The sequence below is a fragment of the Cydia splendana genome, chromosome 13 (genome assembly GCF_910591565.1).
Source record: "Cydia splendana chromosome 13, ilCydSple1.2, whole genome shotgun sequence".
Taxonomy (NCBI): domain Eukaryota; kingdom Metazoa; phylum Arthropoda; class Insecta; order Lepidoptera; family Tortricidae; genus Cydia; species Cydia splendana.
The window spans coordinates 14,707,583-14,729,120 of NC_085972.1; the positions used below are offsets into that span (position 1 = coordinate 14,707,583).

Sequence of the window (21,538 nt, forward strand, 5' to 3'; positions counted from 1 at the left end):
TAATGGTGTGGTCTACGTATGTACGTATGCCGGACAGGTACTGTAGTTGCTTAGGTAAAGTATATAATGGTGCGGCCTACGTATGTACGTATGCCGGACAGGTAACGTACTTGATCAGGTAAAGTTTATAATGGTGTGGTCTACGTATGTACGTATGCCGGACAGGTACTGTAGTTGCTCAGGTAAAGTACATAATGGTGCGGCCTACGTATATACGTATGCCGGACAGGTACTGTACTTGCTCAGGTAAAGTACATAATGGTGTGGTCTACGTATGTACGTATGCCGGACAGGTACTGTACTTGCTCAGGTAAAGTACATAATGGTGCGGCCTACGTATGTACGTATGCCGGACAGGTAATGTACTTGCTCAGGTATAGTATATAACGGTGCGGCCTATGTATGTACGTATGCCGAACAGGTAACGTACTTGTTCAGGTAAAGTATATAATGGTGCAGCCTACGTATTTACGTATGCCGGACAGGTACCGTACTTGATCAGGTAAAGTATATAATGGTGCGGCCTACGTATATACGTATGCCGGACAGGTACTGTAGTTGCTCAGGTAAAGTACATAATGGTGCGGCCTACGTATGTGCGTATGCCGGACAGGTAACGTACTTGTTCAGGTAAAGTATATAATGGTGCAGCCTACGTATTTACGTATGCCGGACAGGTACCGTACTTGATCAGGTAAAGTATATAATGGTGCGGCCTACGTATTTACGTATGGCGGGCAGGTACCGTACTTGACCAGGTAAAGTACATAATGGTGCGGCCTACGTATGTACGTATGCCGGACAGGTAACGTACTTGTTCAGGTAAAATATATAATGGTGCAGCCTACGTATTTACGTATGGCGGACAGGTACCGTACTTGATCAGGTAAAGTATATAATGGTGCGGCCTACGTATATACGTATGCCGGACAGGTACTGTAGTTGCTCAGGTAAAGTACATAATGGTGCGGCCTACGTATGTACGTATGCCGGACAGGTAATGTACTTGCTCAGGTGAAGTATATAATGGTGCGGCCTACGTATGTACGTATGCCGGACAGGTAATGTACTTGCTCAGGTGAAGTATATAATGGTGCGGCCTACGTATGTACGTATGCCGGACAGGTACTGTAATTGCTCAGGTAAAGTATATAACGGTGCGGCCTATGTATGTACGTATGCCGGACAGGTAACGTACTTGTTCAGGTAACGTATATAATGGTGCAGCCTACGTATTTACGTATGCCAGTCAGGTACCGTACTTGATCAGGTAAAGTATATAATGGTGCGGCCTACGTATGTACGTATGCCGGACAGGTACTGTACTTGCTCAGGTAAAGTATATAACGGTGCGGCCTATGTATGTACGTATGCCGGACAGGTATCGTACTTGATCAGGTAAAGTGTATAATGGTGCGGTCTACATATGTACGTATGCCGGACAGGTATCGTACTTGATCAAGTAAAGTATATAATGGTGCGATCTACGTATGTACGTATGCCGGACAGGTACCGTACTTGTTCAGGTAAAGTATATAATGGTGCGGCCTACATATGTACGTATGCCGGACAGGTACCGTACTTGATCAGGTAAAGTATATAATGGTGCGGTCTACGTATGTACGTATGCCGGACAGGTACCGTACTTGTTCAGGTAAAGTATATAATGGTGCGGCCTACATATGTACGTATGCCGGACAGGTACCGTACTTGATCAGGTAAAGTATATAATGGTGCGGCCTACGTATGTACGTATGCCGGACAGGTACCGTACTTGATCAGGTAAAGTATATATTGGTGCGGCCTACATATGTACGTATGCCGGACAGGTACCGTACTTGATCAGGTAAAGTATATAATGGTGCGGTCTACGTATGTACGTATGCCGGACAGGTACCGTACTTGTTCAGGTAAAGTATATAATGGTGCGGCCTACATATGTACGTATGCCGGACAGGTACCGTACTTGATCAGGTAAAGTATATAATGGTGCGGCCTACGTATGTACGTATGCCGGACAGGTAACTTACTGGTTCAGATCCAGTGTGTAATAGAACATCCTACGTACGTTGATATGCCGGTGAGGTACCGTACTGATTCTGGTCCAGTATATAATGAAATATCCCACGTACGTAGTACAGTCGCCATCAGATATATCGGGGCGGACGAGGTGGTCAAAAATGTCTGAACACGCACTGTAACACCTTGACAATAAAGGCATGTTCAGATATTTGTGAGCTCGCTGGCCGCTCAGATATATCTGATGACAACTGTACTACATACGTGGGATATTCCATTATATACTGGACAAGAATCAGTACGGTACCTCACCGGCATATCTACGCTACGTACGTAGGATGTTCTATTATACACTGGATCTGAGCCAGTAAGTTACCTGTCAGGCATACGTTTAAGTATACGTAGGCCGCACCATTATATACTTTGCCTGAGCAATTACAGTACCTGTCGATACATACATACATAGGCCGCACCGTTATATTCTTTGCCTGAGCTAGTACAGTACCTGTCACAGTGTATGTACATACGTAAAACACAATTATTAAGAGTTTGTGCGAAAAAACATGAGTCGTGGTAGGTAAAGGAACTAACTTGAAGGTTGATACTATCGTCATGTCAAAACTCATTTTTTTTCGCTCATCAGACTCTAGCCTCCTGAGTCCCTGAGGCCTTTATAAAGGCTTTAATCCAAATCGAATTTTAGATTAAAATAAAATAGGTACCTACAAGGTTCCAAATTCAAAACTGCAAAAATTACAAGCGGGACTCGGGAGGCTAGAACCCAAATCAGTACGACAACTGACCAGCATAAATATTATCTAGTGTAAGTATTAAGTATAATAGGCAATATTACGCAAAACTGCGTGGGGGGCGCCACTAGAACAAACAGTAAACAAACCTCCTCGATGCATCAATGTCATATTTGTTCGTAACAAATAATCTGTGAAAACTGGTCTAAAAACTGTTTACGGCATAGTATATTATAAGCTACTCTTATATGGTTTACAGTTTGTGCTAGTGCTGCACTCTGGCGGCAGAACATTGCAGTAATACTCCCTATACCATTATAATTATACAAAGCTACTATGTAGACCTATTAGGATACACGATAATAGTACAATAAATATTATACGGTACGGTACCTGGCCGACTTATCAACATACGTAGGATGACATTTTATTTACTGATCATGAGCCATTATCGCACCTGTCCAGCCATGACATTCTCCTATCAACATCATTGACAACAAATTTTAGGTTTAATATCAATGCAAGTATGGATTTCACGAACGACATTGCTTAGAGAATTACATGGCAGATTACGTAAACGTAGTTTTGCATGGTTCTTCAATTTAATAAAGTAAAAAACCGCATTAACTTATAATTACTTGGAGCTTTACAAATATTAAGTACCTATTTAAGCAAACCTATTCAAGTACGATACAATTTTTTTAGGTAAAGGACTGCTAATTGAAGTGAGCTATTAGAAAAAAATATGCATTTGAGTGTTTCCAATGTTTATGTCAATAGAAATATTACAAACAAACTAACATAAACTAATCAGTTTGAAACTGTATTATTTTACAACATTTTATGACAGATTATTGTTGACCATTATTTTAATACCTACAAACAAAAGTACTATATTAATACTATGCTTAAGATCAAGGGTTATTCCCACTAGTTACCACCACGTTGTTACCAGTGGTAACTACTAGGATTTTTTTCCCCACCTTTTACTACCAAACTAAGATAGTGGTAACTACTGGGTATTTTTTTAATCTCGAATGTAAACGCTGCATACGTTGTCGTCAACGAAACTGTTTACCGTTTCGAAAAACTTGTAACTGCCATAGACTGTGTCTTTAAAATATACCAATCAACCGGAGCTTGCTATCCCGAAGAATGTAATGATCTGTGGGTTTTTATCCAATTGGGATTCTACAACATAAGAACACCATTTGATAGACGCTCACAGGTAGTGATCACTCTGTTGACTGATCTGGGACTCTAGTGACTAAAACAATAATGACATTCACTTGTTACTTCTGTAATTGTAAATTGTGTTACTATTATTTCTGATTTAAGACATGTTTTAAGGGTGTACATATGTTCCTAAAAGAATAATAGACAAATACAAAAAAATACTGAGTGTACGAATAGTAACAAAAAATAGTAAAATAACAAATGGCTGCATAGTCCACTTCTATTTCATGTATTGTTCTCTCTTCTCGATTATGTAGCTAATGACATGTGTTTCTGATGACACTTGCTTGAAAAATCCGTCGCATATTTCCGCGCGAGAAAACTTCAGAGCCCGCGTTTCCGTTTTCGAGCCGGCGATACGTTTATGACATATGCCAGAAGCATAAGACAAACGTTCCTTACAGTCTCTGTGTCGTCATCTGAAACAATTGGCAATGGTTATTTTAAAAAGTAACAAAAGATCATAAAATCGTATAAAGGCCATAGTCGGCTTTCCATAGTAAATCGGCCCTTGCGTTAAACAGACTGTTTTTTTGAAGTGAAAACTTCTGTAGCGGCGCTGGGCACTTTTTGAGGTGGGGAAAAAATGATAAACTCAAGACAGCGTAAGGCGATCACGTGACCGTAAGGCGATCATGTGACCGTAAGGTTTAGATGGCCACTCATTTAGATGGCATTTAAATCAATAAAGAAAAACTCAATGACATAATTCAATAAAGCGACATCTTGATGATATCGCTAATAAAAGTGAACTCTAGTACTGGTGAATAAAACTCAAAATATCATGACCAAATATATTAAGATGCGAGGTCTGCAAGGTAACTTTACAATTTCTATTCGAATTTTAAACAATTAACGCTATAAATCTGAATTTCAAATTTTAAACAAGCTCACCAACAACCTGCGACCAGCAATTTCGTAACTAAAGTTTTTCAATAGAAAGGAGGATGGATCAATTATACATAGTGCTGCAGACATTTTGGACTAGTCATTGAGTTTTCACTTCTGTCAGCACTCCCGGAGTGCAACCTGTTGTTTTTTTTTATGGCTACCTCTAGGCTAGGTTATGACCGACTGGTCTACTATTTGCCAGAACATCAAAATTTTCCGGGTGGTACTTCCTGTCAAAAATCAGCAATATGTGTCGTCAGCAGCAAACCGACTTACTATAATTAAACATCAAAATTCCATTTCATAACAAATAAAATGATAAAAATTCATGTCGCGGGGCGAGGTAATGAGGGTCGGGGCGGGGCGGTGCGTGGCCGTTCTGTATGATAATACTATTACTTATTCTGTGATACCGGATAGTAACTTTGCTTGATTTTGGGGTAAACAAATTGAATCTAAAAACAGTCACAGTCATAAATAATAAATACTTAGCTCATTCTCTTTCAGTACTGCCAGGTATACATAGAAATAAGAGAAGCCACGCACAGAACAAGTTGTGTATAGGAATAAACCTGTCTCTAGTCCCCACCATTTAACTTTCTAGTATGTTTAAAATATTCATAGTACGGATTATTGTAATAAGGATAATTGTACGTTGACAGACAGACGGACGGACCGACAATATAGTTATCCTATAAGGGTTTAGTTGTTTCCTTTTGTTTTGGGGTACCCTAAAAACAAGTTGAACATAAAAAGAAATGTTATATTACACTTTTTATTTTAATAAATATAACAAATTGAACAACTTACGTGGCAGATCTGGTACGGGCTGACTTTGGGCTTGGAGATGTTGCTCAGCGGTTGGTGTTAGAGCCAGTCCTATTTGAGAACAGCTGTGCTTTGCTGACCTGTTCACAAACAGTATAAACAATATATTAGGGAATATAGTAGTAGAGTAGGGGAGGAAAAATGCATCGGCACATATAATACGAGTATAACTGTGCATTATATAAGTACCATTCATTCTAGTACATTCTTAGTTAAGTAAAGAGTAATAAAATCGAGTCATTTTATTTTATATAGTTATTTCTACATAAACACAGTAGGCCATTTAGGTAAATTCAGTGTGTTTAGCTAAGTTATTTTTTTTGTTCATAGAAATATCTAATTCAAATTAAAGTTGTAAAGGCCAGCCACACTTACCCCACACCCACACATAAATATATCCTTATGTATAAGTAGAATATGATGGTACCTTAGTGTCCCTAATTTCTTGCCCCATATTGAATGTCTTCTGGTAGGCGCCAAACATGTCATAAACGAGCACATCTCCGCTCTCCTGCACACACAGCAGCTGCTCCCCGTCCGACCAGCCCATGTGGACCAGGACTCCGCTGTTCCACTGCAAATATCACAGATGATGGTATGTTTCAAACTACAAAGCCTGGGTCAAATCCTGGTAAAGGCATTTTTCATTTGTGTAATATGCTAATTGATTCAGATGTTTAAGCGTGAAGACAGACAGACTGAGAGTAGGTACCTCTTTAGCATTTCTAATATTATTTAGGGATTAAGAATCAGGGATATAAGAATACAGAGGTTAACAGGACACTTGAAAATGTGTGGTTAACAACATTTTTAACTTACTGTTAACAAGATTTTTAAAAGGGAATTAAGATATTAAAGAAATTACCAAAATCTTTGATAGAACATTCCCTACACAGTTGTAAATTGTTATGACAGGTTTGGCAGTGGTTGCAATCCTGCCAAACTGCTTCCGGTCCCGCACCACAGCAATAGGCACTCTGTACAGGGCTCCACTGATGATCATGTTGTCTAGGCCCTCATCCATGGACCAGTTCATGTTGTAAATTTCTAAACGCCTGTAAAATATTACTTAAAGAATTTAAATTGTAACAAAAAATAAAAAAATGGTTTCAGTCATATAAAATACATCTGTAGTTATTTTTTATATGTTTCACTATTCTTCTCTTTCCGAATAGACTCTAAGCTAAATTTCATTTCTAAAATGGCACCTATGGGATGGTGCTAAGGATATGGCAGTACTCCCTTTCTTTCTTTCTTTTTTCCCTTTCTTTTTTTCTTTTTTTTTTTTTTTTCTTTGCTACGGGTAGGCGGTGAGAATAAATAAAACTGTAGTTTTTAAAATAACGAACTAAATTTATTCTCCCTTAACTTCCGCCGCAAGCACACGATTACGTCGTAGGGTAGGGTACGTTCTAGGCCGGTACTGATTTTGCTCCGAGGACAGTTCCACCACGCAAGTACTCCCCTGAAGCTGCCGGAGCCACTGCGGGTTGGGAGACGGACGAGCTGAGGGACGTCAGCTGGGGCCGCTCAGGAACTGCCGGGCTGTCTTCACGGCTACGGTTCTAGCCGTAACTAGGCTCCCCAAAGGGGATTTTAAACACTAAAAAATAATTCCATTTGCACTAAATGAGTGCAGGAACGGAATGAATAAATACAATCGAACAAATTAATTCTCGCCGGGCACGACAGACGTCGCTGCGCGAGGGCAAGCGAGCGTGCGCCGGCGACGAAAGCTAGATCTGTCCTCACTCTGATCGACTCGCGCGCGGGCCCGCGCGGAGAGAGGGTCCGCGGGACGGGGACGCCGCTAGCCGGTTTACTTCGAACAAAAGAGTGTTGCACGAAGTACAGTGAGTCGCAATAAGAAGGAACAGTTTTGTAAACATAATATTAAAGTGTTATAAGTTATTTATCAATCTAATTTAATTTTATAAATGTAACCTAGGTTACGTAACGTATCTACGTTACAATACCCCGGCGCGTGGTCAAGGATTTTATGTCATCTAAATGAAATAAAATCCGCAGAACTAAGCACTTGTTAACACGCTTCCATAAATCTTCATTCATACTTCACGCTTGCATAAAGAACATTAGTAATTACTCGAAAATACGTTCAAGATTAAAATTACTAACGCACAATTACAAAATAATAATGAGGCATCTCGTTACACGAACTAGAAACCCTACAAGTACACTTGTTAAATAGGAGGTATCACACACTATTATAAAATTAAATGATTATCTCCAGAAGGAAAAGGAGGCCACACTTCGCAATTGATTACGCAATTCCCGCACTGTGTGTACAGTATTTGGAAGTGACAATATTTAATTGTAAAAGCCATTGGTTTTTTAAATACGTCAAGAAAAATTGGGTAAATGTTGAACAGATTTAAAAAAAACAACAAAAAAATACTCCGTCTGTTACAATAGTAATTAATAAGTTACGAACGTTTTTGGTTGTTTTTCTTTAAAAGAACGTTTTTGGTTGTTTTTCTTACAAAATTGTAAGAAGGAAAAGCAGAAAGAAAGAGAAAAAAAACAACACAAAATAAAAAAAGCGTTTAAATGCAACTAATGCGTACGGAGCGTAAATGTACAAAAAAAACTGATTTAGCTAAAATTAAAAAACACACTTTAATATGGCCGACTGTACTAATGAAAAAACGACTAATAACAATTACAATAAAAGATGCCAAAGAAGTAAGAAAAAAAAATTAATTAATTCAACAAATGCGGCTGACTATACAGTGCGTACGATACAAAGAGATTGCAATAAAATTTACTCACTACTACTCCGTACACTGTAGCTGCTGGCAACCAAAAAATAAAAAAAGGAAAAAACGTTTCACAAAAAATAAAAAAAACCAAAACACCACACAAACACACAAACCACAGATACCCACTCAGAGCAAAATCAGACCCTATTTAAAAAAAACCACGGTGAGGCGCCAGTGCTACGGGTAGGCGGTGAGAATAAATAAAACTGTAGTTTTTAAAATAACGAACTAAATTTATTCTCCCTTAACTTCCGCCGCAAGCACACGATTACGTCGTAGGGTAGGGTACGTTCTAGGCCGGTACTGATTTTGCTCCGAGGACAGTTCCACCACGCAAGTACTCCCCTGAAGCTGCCGGAGCCACTGCGGGTTGGGAGACGGACGAGCTGAGGGACGTCAGCTGGGGCCGCTCAGGAACTGCCGGGCTGTCTTCACGGCTACGGTTCTAGCCGTAACTAGGCTCCCCAAAGGGGATTTTAAACACTAAAAAATAATTCCATTTGCACTAAATGAGTGCAGGAACGGAATGAATAAATACAATCGAACAAATTAATTCTCGCCGGGCACGACAGACGTCGCTGCGCGAGGGCAAGCGAGCGTGCGCCGGCGACGAAAGCTAGATCTGTCCTCACTCTGATCGACTCGCGCGCGGGCCCGCGCGGAGAGAGGGTCCGCGGGACGGGGACGCCGCTAGCCGGTTTACTTCGAACAAAAGAGTGTTGCACGAAGTACAGTGAGTCGCAATAAGAAGGAACAGTTTTGTAAACATAATATTAAAGTGTTATAAGTTATTTATCAATCTAATTTAATTTTATAAATGTAACCTAGGTTACGTAACGTATCTACGTTACAAATAGTATATTCCCTTTCTAATATATATACTTATAGTAAGTGTATGGTGACAAGAAAGATGCCAGCTCAGTTGAGACTTTTTACAATTTAATCATTTCTAACAATGTTTATGCTAATTGTTAATAGCAAGATATCAACCAAACAAGGTAGATAACCACCTGTCTGCTTATTATATTTTGGGCACCTGCTGCATTAGTATAATTTTATTAATTCAGTGTTTTTAAGTATGAAAAATTATGAAGATATAATCTAGAATGATTCCTATCCATCCGCTTTTACATACAAAACGCTCACGCCCCGCCCGGAAAACGCGCCTGTGTGACGAAGCCTTTAATCAGTCAGTTTTTTAGGATTCCGTACCCAAAGGGTAAAAAACGGGACTCTGTTACTAAGACTTCGCTGTCCGTCCGTCTGTCACCAGGCTATATCTCATGAACCGCGATAGCTAGACAGTTGAAATTTTCACAAATGATGTATCTCAGTCGCCGCTATAACAACAAATACTAAAAATAAAATAAAATAAATATTTAAGGGATTTTTTTGCTCTATTTTTTTTGATGGTGCGGAACCCTCCGTGCGTGAGTCCGACTCGTATTTGGCCGGTTTTTAATCATTTGCAAATTTGCAAACCACATTTCACGTCAAAATGGCCGCGACACATTATTCCCCAGACAAGCCTACCATTTAAACTTTTAAATGGATAATAGATTTGACGAACATCTTTAATGAAAATGAATGATTTTAGTATAGAACAAAATTAAATAATTATTCTGCTAACAACTATTATTTTAATTTAATTACCTATCACCAACCCATACCTATATATGTTCAGGCAATTACATATCATCAACTAGGTACACAAACAAATACGAGTAGATACCTGTTGCTAACCGCCTCGTCATGGGATGGAAGCCGGCTCCAAAGGTGGTCAGGGGCAGAGCCCCCGCTCTTGTTGATGCTTCAATTTAATGTTCCGAGGTTCCTGGCACTTAATACACAGACACAGAACCGTCACAGATAGTCTTTTCACAATTAAACAATTTTTAATACACCGCCATAGCAAAAACGTGCCGACGCTCGTTTGTTTTCTCTCGCGACTGGTATCAGTGGTTTGGCCGTGGGGTGGGCAGTGTTGCCAACTCGGAATTTGAAAAAATACCAGACATGTCTAGATTCTAGATTATGCCAGAAATATGCTAGATAATTTTGAAATGTGCTAAAAAAATGCTAAAACTTTATATAGGTAATTAAAAAATTTAGTTATCTGCCTCTTTAAGAGTGATAGAGAGGCAGACAACGAAATTTCGATTTTAGTGTTTCTCGGTAGGCCCTTTGACTCGACCTGGGGGTAGGCTACCGCGAACAATTTCTATCGTTCGATCGTCTATTTGCCTCTCTATCGCTCTTGCGTATTATTCTAGCAAAAGAAAGGCAAATACACCGGGCCTGAGCGCTTTCCAATCCCCAATCACACGACTCATGGGTGGGATACGATTTATTCTAATCCGCTAGATTTGACGTGAAATGCGTTATGTTGGCAACACTCGCCAAGGACACGCTTTCTAATAACGTATCTTAATTTAAGTACGCCAGCTACGTAAAAATACGTACCTTGACGTACCTACACCAAGACCAACCGCAAAACGCGTTCGACGTATTGCCTGTCTGTCGCACTTGTAAATTCGTACGTAAGTGTGACAGGGAGGCAACACATCGAACGTGGTTCACGGTGCGAAAATAGAAAGATATAGTTCGTACATTTTATATTTCGCGTAACAGATTTTTAATTATCTTTAGATGGTTAAGGTTTGGACAGGACAATTTAGATTCATTGTTTAGTTATTTTAATCATAGAATGACTGAATTGTATAGTCCTGGGAGAATATTAATTTATCGATTGACGAATCCATGATTTTATCGAGAGGCCGCAGTGGGATTAGGCAATATAATTATATGTCACCGTAAAATTGTAAACACTCGTCAGTCGTCAGTTTATAATATCGCTAGTTAAATTATAAACGGACGGTAGGGAGATTACAATCTAACCTAACCTAACCTACGTTAGATTACAAACTAACGGGTTCACAATCCTACGGTGTCATATCCAAGGAAAACGCCACAAATGGGGTTGGCCGGTCAAAGTATTTAGCAGATGGCGCCAGCATAGCTTGCCCTGTAGGGAATGCAATAACCGGCCGAACTTCATAACCGGTTTCGGTTACGGTTATGCCCGAAAAGTAACCGAATATCGGTTAGAATCGGTTACGGTTATTTTCAACAAAAAATGATAAATTTACAATGAAGTCATTAAAAAATTACGAAAATAAAGGTACAGTATTAGGGAATGTGAGTATAAGTCTTCGTTTTTAATAAAACACACAAAATACTGTAAAAGTAAAATATGACCTTGGACGTGATACAATATTCAATACAAATATTTCATAAATAAGGTAAAGGGCCCCAAGTTCGTGTTAGTACGTTGTTTCGTTAGTTTTGTTTGTGGCGCAAATAATAAGGAATTCAAATATTTTTTATTCAAATTATACATATGAAAAAATCTGTATTATTTAATCTCTTCAATAAAATAATAACCAATATTTTAGTGATTAAACTGAGAGTAATACGACGGTCGAAACTGTCAGAAGGCCGCGAACAGCTGTGTTGTATGCGTGCACTTTTTTTAGGCGTAAGGTGCGTGCTCTCACTTGTTAAGCTTATAGGAAGGAAAAGCTAAACCCATTCGAATAAAAGTTTTTGGGAGTGTTTCTGTGGGTTCCTTAGTAATTGATTTGATAAGAAAAAAGACTGAATATATGCCTAGAAATACCTTAAAATTGCAATAAATCGACTCACGAAATAGCGGTCATTTTATTTTTCGTGTGTCTCCTATTTCGTGCCACTAACGAATCAAGGATTTTCTAGATACATTATGAGTGCTTGTTTTTAAATATAACATCGAAGAAAATTAAAAAAATAAATTAGAAAACAATTAATGTATTTCATCAAGTTTCGTTTGAGCGAAATTCGGTATACGTTTTTTTCACTAGCATTCTCATAAAACGAGTTTGAATGTGACCCGAGTTAAAAAATTTAAGGTATATTCCACGTATATTCTCATATTAACTACTAGCACAAATTTATTTATAATTCAATTTATTTGATTTATTTTTGTCTATGTTTATATTTAACGTATAAGATAGTAATTTTTTTTTGTAAATAATTATTATTTGTATCTCCGTTTTAAAACTCTCGGGTCTTTCGAGCCCGGTCATTTACAAAGGCGTGCGTGGGGATATGGATCCAACACGTAGAGGCCGTTTGGAGAAATTTGATGTCATGTAGAACGCCTGCTGGAACCCATTCACGGGTACATCAATAGATACCCGTGAACCGGTTTCAGTTTAATTATTATTATTATATATTTTTAATTTTTTTAATTTATATAGTTCGGCTTTTAATCAAGTATTAAAGTACCCATATGGTTTACAAAGTCTTAATTCAACCATTAACCCCTGGAACGCCGAACCGACAAACGTACTTGTACCCGTCAGATGCCTAGTGCCGGATCCGTCCCATCCCCCTCAAATGCCGGATAGGCTCGCGTACGTGCACCCGTCAACTGCCGCAATAAAAAAAAAGTGCTATTGTGCAAATGATATAAAACTCTATTTGTAAGTGTTTAGATCTCAAAATTTAAAAAATATAATACAATAAATTTGGTGACTGATAAGGCACAAGGCAGTTGAGACACTTTGTACAGATCTGGGACTAGGCAGTTGACGGGTACAAAAATTGAAGACCCTCCGGCAGTTGACAGGACTGGTACGGATATGGCACTAGGCGTCCCAAGGGTTAACCCCTGGAACGCCGAACCGACAAACGTACTTGTACCCGTCAGATGCCTAGTGCCGGATCCGTCCCATCCCCCTCAAATGCCGGATAGGCTCGCGTACGTGCACCCGTCAACTGCCGCGATAAAAAAAAAGTGCTATTGTGCAAATGATATAAAACTCTATTTGTAAGTGTTTAGATCTCAAAATTGTAAAAATATAATACAATAGATTTGGTGACTGATAAGGCACAAGGCAGTTGAGACACTTTGTACAGATCTGGGACTAGGCAGTTGACGGGTACAAAAATTGAAGACCCTCTGGCAGTTGACAGGACTGGTACGGATATGGCACTAGGCGTCCCAAGGGTTAAAGTCGACGAGTACAAAAAACTTTAAGCTAGCTCTCAATTTAACATTATTTTTAAATATTACTTTTAATTTGACCTTACAATTACTCGTAAGTAGGTAAGACCGTTAAATATTTAAAATGATTATCAGCAAATTATCACCAATTACTCTAAGAATACTTTATTCCGAAACAGGGGACACGAATTCACGAACTTAGGAGCTGACCTAAATTTGTATCACGAAATGGGAGCCAAATAAGAGGTCCACGAAAAAATTCGAAACAAAGAACTAATATAACTTACTCAAAAGCTTTCAAGGTATTGATATGCTTAGTAATATTTAAAAAAATATACAAACTCTCAAGAGCCTTAACCTGCCGAAACAGGGGCCCTTTACCTTAAAGGAAGTAAATTTGGTATATTTTCATTATTAAAGTACACGAATGACAAAAAATATAGTCACAGGCGTCACAACCAAAAAAGGCAGGATTTTGTAGTCATTAGATGATAAAAACATAGAATTTAAGTCATAAATAGTCTTTCCACTTGCAAACACAAATCCCATTCTTATCGAACCTAATATATATGCTGCCTCCTTTGCCCAATTTTTTCATCGAGATCGCAACGTTCCGGTAACATTAGTTTTTTTGCCATTAGAAATTTTGCGAGCCCGACACTTATAAAAATTGTCCATGAAAATATGGCGGCCCTTTTCTAAATATGGCTGGAGAAGTTTAGCCACTACCTTGTCTGTATGGCCTTGCCCTCCAATTTCAATATCATTTTTCCCTCTGTACATATGAGATTGGAGGACAAGGCCACCAGGAGTGGCTAACACATACATTTTGATGCCATATTTGTGGCGTTTACCTTTAATATATTGGCGAATGCCACTCCGGCCTCTAGACAAAATTAAAGATTCGTCTATATACCCCCAAATATATACCCCAGGGGAGAATCTCTGCAGATTCTCCCCTGGGGTATATATTTGGGGGTATAGCTTGCGTGCTAGCATCAGGTGATTGGGTCCTTACGTACTGGCATGGGCTACGTAACATACGTAGCTGCTACATGTATAACAGTAGACCGCACACGTATAATGAATCGGCATATTTACTCATTATGGCACTGTCTACGTATTATACGTAGCTTGCGTGTTAGCGTCAGGTGACTGGTCCTTACGTACTGGCATGGGCTACGTAAGATACGTAGCTGCTACATGTATAACAGCAGACCGCACACGTATAATTAATATGCATATTTACTCATCATGGCACTGCCTACGTATTTTATGTAGCTTGCGTGCTAGCATCAGGTGACTGGGTCCTTACGTACTGGCATGGGCTACGTAAGATACGTAGCTGCTACATGTATAACAGTAGACCGCACACGTATAATGAATCGGCATATTTACTCATCATGGCACTGTCTACGTATTTTACGTAGCTTGCGTGCTTGCATCAGGTGACTGGGTCCTTACGTACTGGCATGAGCTACGTAAGATAAGTAGCTGCTACATGTATAACAGTAGACTGCACACGTATAATGAATATGCATATTTACTAATCATGGCACTGTCTACGTATTTTACGTAGCTTGCGTGCTAGCATCAGGTGACTGGGTCCTTACGTACTGGCATGGGCTACGTAAGATACGTAGCTGCTACATGTATAACAGTAGACCGCACACGTATAATGAATCGGCATATTCACTCATCATGGCACTGTCTACGTATTTTACGTAGCTTGCGTGCTAGCATCAGGTGACTGGGTCCTTACGTACTGGCATGAACTACGTAAGATACGTAGCTGCTACATGTATAACAGTAGACTGCACACGTATAATGAATCGGCATATTCACTCATCATGGCACTGTCTACGTATTTTACGTAGCTTGCGTGCTAGCATCAGGTGACTGGGTCCTTACGTACTGGCATGAACTACGTAAGATACGTAGCTGCTACATGTATAATAATAATAATAATAATAAATCCGTTTATTTAAGACAACATAGGTCCAACACATCGCATTACAATTTACATAGGATTAACAATAAAATAATAAACACTAGAAATTTTGAAATATTTGAACATTCCTGACATTTATAAAAAGAAAACAACCAAATCACATTTAAAATATAAAACTGTTTAGATAAAAATAATAAGTTACTTAAATTAGAATAAAATCATTAAAATATTGTAAAATCGTTGTCAAATAAATTAAAATATAAATAAGTTAAAAATAATAAAAATGTCAACAATTTCAAATTAGGCACAATCAGACGAATTCATAAATAACATGTTACTAATAAAATCCAAAATGAAGTAAAATATAATACCGATACATTATTTTTTTTTTTTTTTTAAAACCTAATAATACTATATACATACCCTACTTTACATAACAGTAGACTGCACACGTATAATGAATCGGCATATTCACTCATCATGGCACTGTCTACGTATTTTACGTAGCTTGCGTGTTAGCGTCAGGTGACTGGTCCTTACGTACTGGCATGGGCTACGTAAGATACGTAGCTGCTACATGTATAACAGCAGACCGCACACGTATAATGAATATGCATATTTACTCATCATGGCACTGCCTACGTATTTTACGTAGCTTGCGTGCTAGCATCAGGTGACTGGGTCCTTACGTACTGGCATGGGCTACGTAAGATACGTAGCTGCTACATGTATAACAGTAGACCGCACACGTATAATGAATCGGCATATTTACTCATCATGGCACTGTCTACGTATTATACGTAGCTTGCGTGTTAGCGTCAGGTGACTGGTCCTTACGTACTGGCATGGGCTACGTAAGATACGTAGCTGTTACATGTATAACAGTAGACCGCACACGTATAATGAATATGCATATTTACTCATCATGGCACTATCTACGTATTTTACGTAGCTTGCGTGCTAGCATCAAAAGCATGGATTAATCGGTTTTTAGAAGAGTATTCTAGACTGTGGTCTCAAAGTAACACCCGAAACGAAAAAGAGACAAAAATATGTGTAACTTTCCCCGTAATTAACTATAGCCAAACATGTTTTGCCAAAGAAAGGCTATGATGTGAATCTATTCAAATGTGTAGTAATTATTGTTTTAGCGTCTGCTTTAATCGTATGTTTTAAGGTTTGAAGTTGTGTAGCACCCGAAACGTCCGCCTGTCTGTCCCCGGCTTTTCTCCGTGGTGGTTAGTGCTAGAAAGCTGAAATTGGGCATGGATACATAAATCAATCATGGCGACAAAGTAGTAAAACAAAAATGACAAAAAAAAATTTTTTTAGGGTAGCTTCTGTACAACATATTTTTTATTTATTTTCGCCTTTAATCCTGTGATGTGGGGTGTCGTTGGATAGATTTCTCAAAATGAATAGGTGTCACCGTCAACCATTTTTTGATTAAGGGAATATTTTCGGAAATATTCGCATTGAAAGAAAAATAATTATGATATCTACGAGAAACACTTTTTGTTGTTAAGACTAATGTATTTTATAATAATTCAGCATTTAATACTTATGTTTTTAATCGAATTTATTAAAAAGACAATATTTTCAATAAAATGAGCCGTGATTTCGTATAAATCTGTCTTAATTTCGTACTCGTAACACCCGAAACGAACCATGAGTAACACCCGAAACAGGTAATTTATTATATTAAAATTAAATAAAAAGTGATACTAAGTGTTACTTTAGTGTTTCAGTAGACTATAAGGACTATTATTACTTGACATAAATAAAACTGGAGGTTACTTGAGAAAATTCGCTAATTTATGCATTTTGGTACTGATGGTCAGAAGTTATAGGCCAATTGGCGTAACACCCGAAACAGCTACTTTTTAGTGAGTCTCTCGTTATTGCTCTTATACTTTAAATTATGTGTGTTCAGGAAAAGAAAATATTATCAAAGTAGTAGATAAATCAATAGTTTAACCTCCTAGTTCCTGTTACAATATCGAATAAAACCTTATTTTATGAGTTCAAGTGTAACACCCGAAACGGTGGAATGACCCATTTACTGGTATACTCTTGGGTCGTCCCATTAGTTTTTTGTCAAGTTCTTAAATTAGTCCCATTCTGCTTTCGTCACCCATTCTACATTCGTCAAGTTCATCGGTGGTCTTTTTCATATTTGGTTATACTTGGTTGTTTGCCTTTTTCTTATTTCGGCTTATTCCGGTATTCGTCATCATCTTCTTTGGGCATGTTCGATGTTAGTCAATTTCTTTTTTTAGTCTCATTCGTTATTCGTAATATCGTCTTTGGTCTTATTCTAATTTCGTATTTTTATTATTTAGGATCTTTTGAAATTTGGACATATTCTCTATTTGTCACGTTAAATATTCGTCCCGTTCGATATTCGTCCCATTCGATATTCGTCCCATTTACTATTTGTCTTGTTTTTTGTTTTGATTCCATAAACAATAATCCTTATACTTAAATATTAATTAAATGTATCCTAAACAATACAAATGTAGGGCAGATTAATCCAAAACGGGGACACGGGGCTTACTACGTCGTGCCGTGCCTGGTCTTAGACCAGGGCACAGTAGTATGGCTACTTAGATAGTTTCAGACTGATTAAAGCTTTGGTAACTGCTGTCAACCTTCTTCAGGGCGACTTCTATGACGCTCACGGGAGGGAAGGGATGATGAAATTGATAACCACACTGGGAAAAAGACAATCAACAAATATGGCCAAAGATGACAAAAACTACCAGCGAAAGTGACGAATGAAGAATATGACAGAATACAGAATAAGACAAATTAAGAACTTGTCAATAGCCGAATGGGACCAATATCGAACGTGTCGAAGAAAAATGACGAATAATTAATGAGACTGAATACGAGATAGACTAACATCGAACATGCCCAAACAAGATAATGAAGAATACCGGAATGGGTCGGAATAAGAAAAAGGCAAACAACAAATATGACCAAAGATGAGAAAGCCCACCGACAAAAGTGACGAATGTAGAATGGGTGACGAAAGCAGAATAGGACTAATTTAAGAACTTGGCAAAAACCTAATGGGACGACCCAAGACGATACCCATTTACTCATCATGGCACTGTCTAAGTATTTTACGTAGCTTGCGTACTAGCATCAGGTGACTGGCTCCTTACGTGCTAGTATGGGCTACGTAAGAGACGTAGCTGCTACATGTATAACAGTAGACTGCACACGTATAATGAATATGCATATTTACTAATCATGGCACTGTCTACGTATTATACGTAGCTTGCGTGCTAGCGTCAGGTGACTGGGTCCTTACGTACTGGCATGGGCTACATAAGATACGCAGCTGCTACATGTATAACAGTAGACCGCAGACGTATAATGAATATGCATATTTACTAATCATGGCACTGTCTACGTCTTATACGTAGCTTGCGTGCTAGCATCAGGTGACTGGGTCCTTACGTACTGGCATGAGCTACGTAAGATAAGTAGCTGCTACATGTATAACAGTAGACTGCACACGTATAATGAATATGCATATTTACTCATCATGGCACTGTCTACGTATTTTACGTAGCTTGCGTGCTAGCATCAGGTGACTGGGTCCTTACGTACTGGCATGGGCTACGTAACATACGTAGCTGCTACATGTATAACAGTAGACCGCACACTTATAATGAATCGGTATATTTACTCATCGTGGCACTGTCTACGTATTTTACGTAACTTGCGTGCTGGCGTCAGGTGTCTAGGTTCTTACGTACTGGCATGGGCTACGTAAGATAGGTAGCTGCTACATGTATAACAGTAGACCGCACACGTATAATGAATCGGCATATTCACTCATCATGGCACTGTCTACGTCTTTTACGTAGCTTGCGTGCTAGCATCAGGTGACTGGGTCCTTACATACTGGCATGAGCTACGTAAGATACGTAGTTGCTACATGTATGACAGTAGACCTCACACGTATAATGAATCGGTATATTTACTCATCATGGCACTGTCTACGTATTTTACGTAACTTGCGTGCAGGCGTCAGGTGACTGGGTCCTTACATACTGGCATGAGCTACGTAAGATACGTAGCTGCTACATGTATGACAGTAGACCTCACACGTATAATGAATCGGTATATTTACTCATCATGGCACTGTCTACGTATTTTACGTAACTTGCGTGCTGGCGTCAGGTGACTGGGTCCTTACATACTGGCATGAGCTACGTAAGATACGTAGCTGCTAAATGTATGACAGTAGACCTCACACGTATAATGAATCGGTATATTTACTCATCATGGCACTGTCTACGTATTTTACGTAATTTGCGTGCTGGCGTCAGGTATCTAGGTCCTTACGTACTGGCATGGGCTACGTAAGATAGGTAGCTGCTACATGTATAACAGTAGACCGCACACGTATAGTGAATCGGCATATTCACTCATCATGGCACTGTCTACGTATTTTACGTAGCTTGCGTGCTAGCATCAGGTGACTGGGTCCTTACGTACTGGCATGAGCTACGTAAGATACGTAGCTGCTACATGTATAACAGTAGACTGCACACGTATAATGAATATGCATATTTACTCATCATGGCACTGTCTACGTATTTTACGTAGCTTGCGTGCTAGCATCAGGTGACTGGGTCCTTACGTACTGGCATGGGCTACGTAACATACGTAGCTGCTACATGTATAACAGTAGACCGCACACTTATAATGAATCGGTATATTTACTCATCATGGCACTGTCTACGTATTTTACGTAACTTGCGTGCTGGCGTCAGGTGTCTAGGTTCTTACGTACTGGCATGGGCTACGTAAGATAGGTAGCTGATACATGTATAACAGTAGACCGCACACGTATAATGAATCGGCATATTCACTCATCATGGCACTGTCTACGTCTTTTACGTAGCTTGCGTGCTAGCATCAGGTGACTGGGTCCTTACATACTGGCATGAGCTACGTAAGATACGTAGCTGCTACATGTATGACAGTAGACCTCACACGTATAATGAATCGGTATATTTACTCATCATGGCACTGTCTACGTATTTTACGTAACTTGCGTGCTGGCGTCAGGTGACTGGGTCCTTACATACTGGCATGAGCTACGTAAGATACGTAGCTGCTACATGTATGACAGTAGACCTCACACGTATAATGAATCGGTATATTTACTCATCATGGCACTGTCTACGTATTTTACGTAATTTGCGTGCTGGCGTCAGGTATCTAGGTCCTTACGTACTGGCATGGGCTACGTAAGATAGGTAGCTGCTACATGTATAACAGTAGACCGCACACGTATAGTGAATCGGCATATTCACTCATCATGGCACTGTCTACGTATTTTACGTAGCTTGCGTGCTAGCATCAGGTGACTGGGTCCTTACATACTGGCATGGGCTACGTAACATACGTAGCTGCTACATGTATAACAGTAGACCGCACACGTATAATGACTCGGCATATTCACTCATCATGGCACTGTCTACGTATTTTACGTAGCTTTCGTGCTAGCATCAGGTGACTGGGTCCTTACGTACTGGCATGGGCTACGTAACATACGTAGCTGCTACATGTATAACAGTAGACCGCACACGTATAATGAATATGCATATTTACTCATCATGGCACTGTTTACGTATTTTACGTAGCTTGCGTGCTAGCATCAGGTGACTGGGTCCATACGTACTGGCATGGGCTACGTAAGACACGTAGCTGCTACATGTTTAACAGTAGACCGCACACGTATAATGAATCGGCATATTTACTCATCATGGCACTGTCTACGTATTTTACGTAGCTTGCGTGCTTGCATCAGGTGACTGGGTCCTTACGTACTGGCATGAGCTACGTAACATACGTAGCTGCTACATGTATAACAGTAGACCGCACACGTATAATGAATCGGCATATGTACTCATCATGGCTCTGTCTACGTATATTACGTAGCTTGCGTGCTAGCATCAGGTGACTGGGTCTTTACGTACTGGCATGGGCTACGTAAGATACGTAGCTGCTA

The 21,538-nt window shown here is 39.2% G+C and overlaps 2 protein-coding genes across 2 annotated transcripts in view; both read right to left on the bottom strand.

Moving 5' to 3' along the window:
- The window catches only part of LOC134796209 (beta-3 adrenergic receptor-like), a 184,710-nt gene that overhangs the window by 66,995 nt on the left and 96,177 nt on the right, over window positions 1-21,538 (bottom strand). The window lies entirely within an intron of this gene.
- Window positions 3,531-9,127, bottom strand: LOC134796592 (vacuolar protein sorting-associated protein 16 homolog). The gene is made up of 4 exons (XM_063768765.1): window positions 6,589-9,127; window positions 6,151-6,297; window positions 5,706-5,803; window positions 3,531-4,423 (listed from the first exon to the last, which is right to left on the bottom strand). Exons 1-3 carry the CDS (start codon window positions 6,757-6,759, stop codon window positions 5,750-5,752), a joined length of 372 nt encoding a protein of 123 aa, XP_063624835.1. The 5' UTR covers window positions 6,760-9,127; the 3' UTR covers window positions 3,531-4,423; window positions 5,706-5,749.

Coding starts and splice junctions, on each gene's coding strand:
- LOC134796592 (XM_063768765.1), bottom strand. CDS start 6,759: ATGAACTGGTCCATGGATGAGGGCCTAGACAACATGATCATCAGTGGA. Junction 6,298..6,588: donor ATGTTCTATCAAAGATTTTG/GTAATTTCTTTA, acceptor TGATATTTGCAG/TGGAACAGCGGAGTCCTGGT. Junction 5,804..6,150: donor AAGAAATTAGGGACACTAAG/GTACCATCATAT, acceptor GTTTGTGAACAG/GTCAGCAAAGCACAGCTGTT.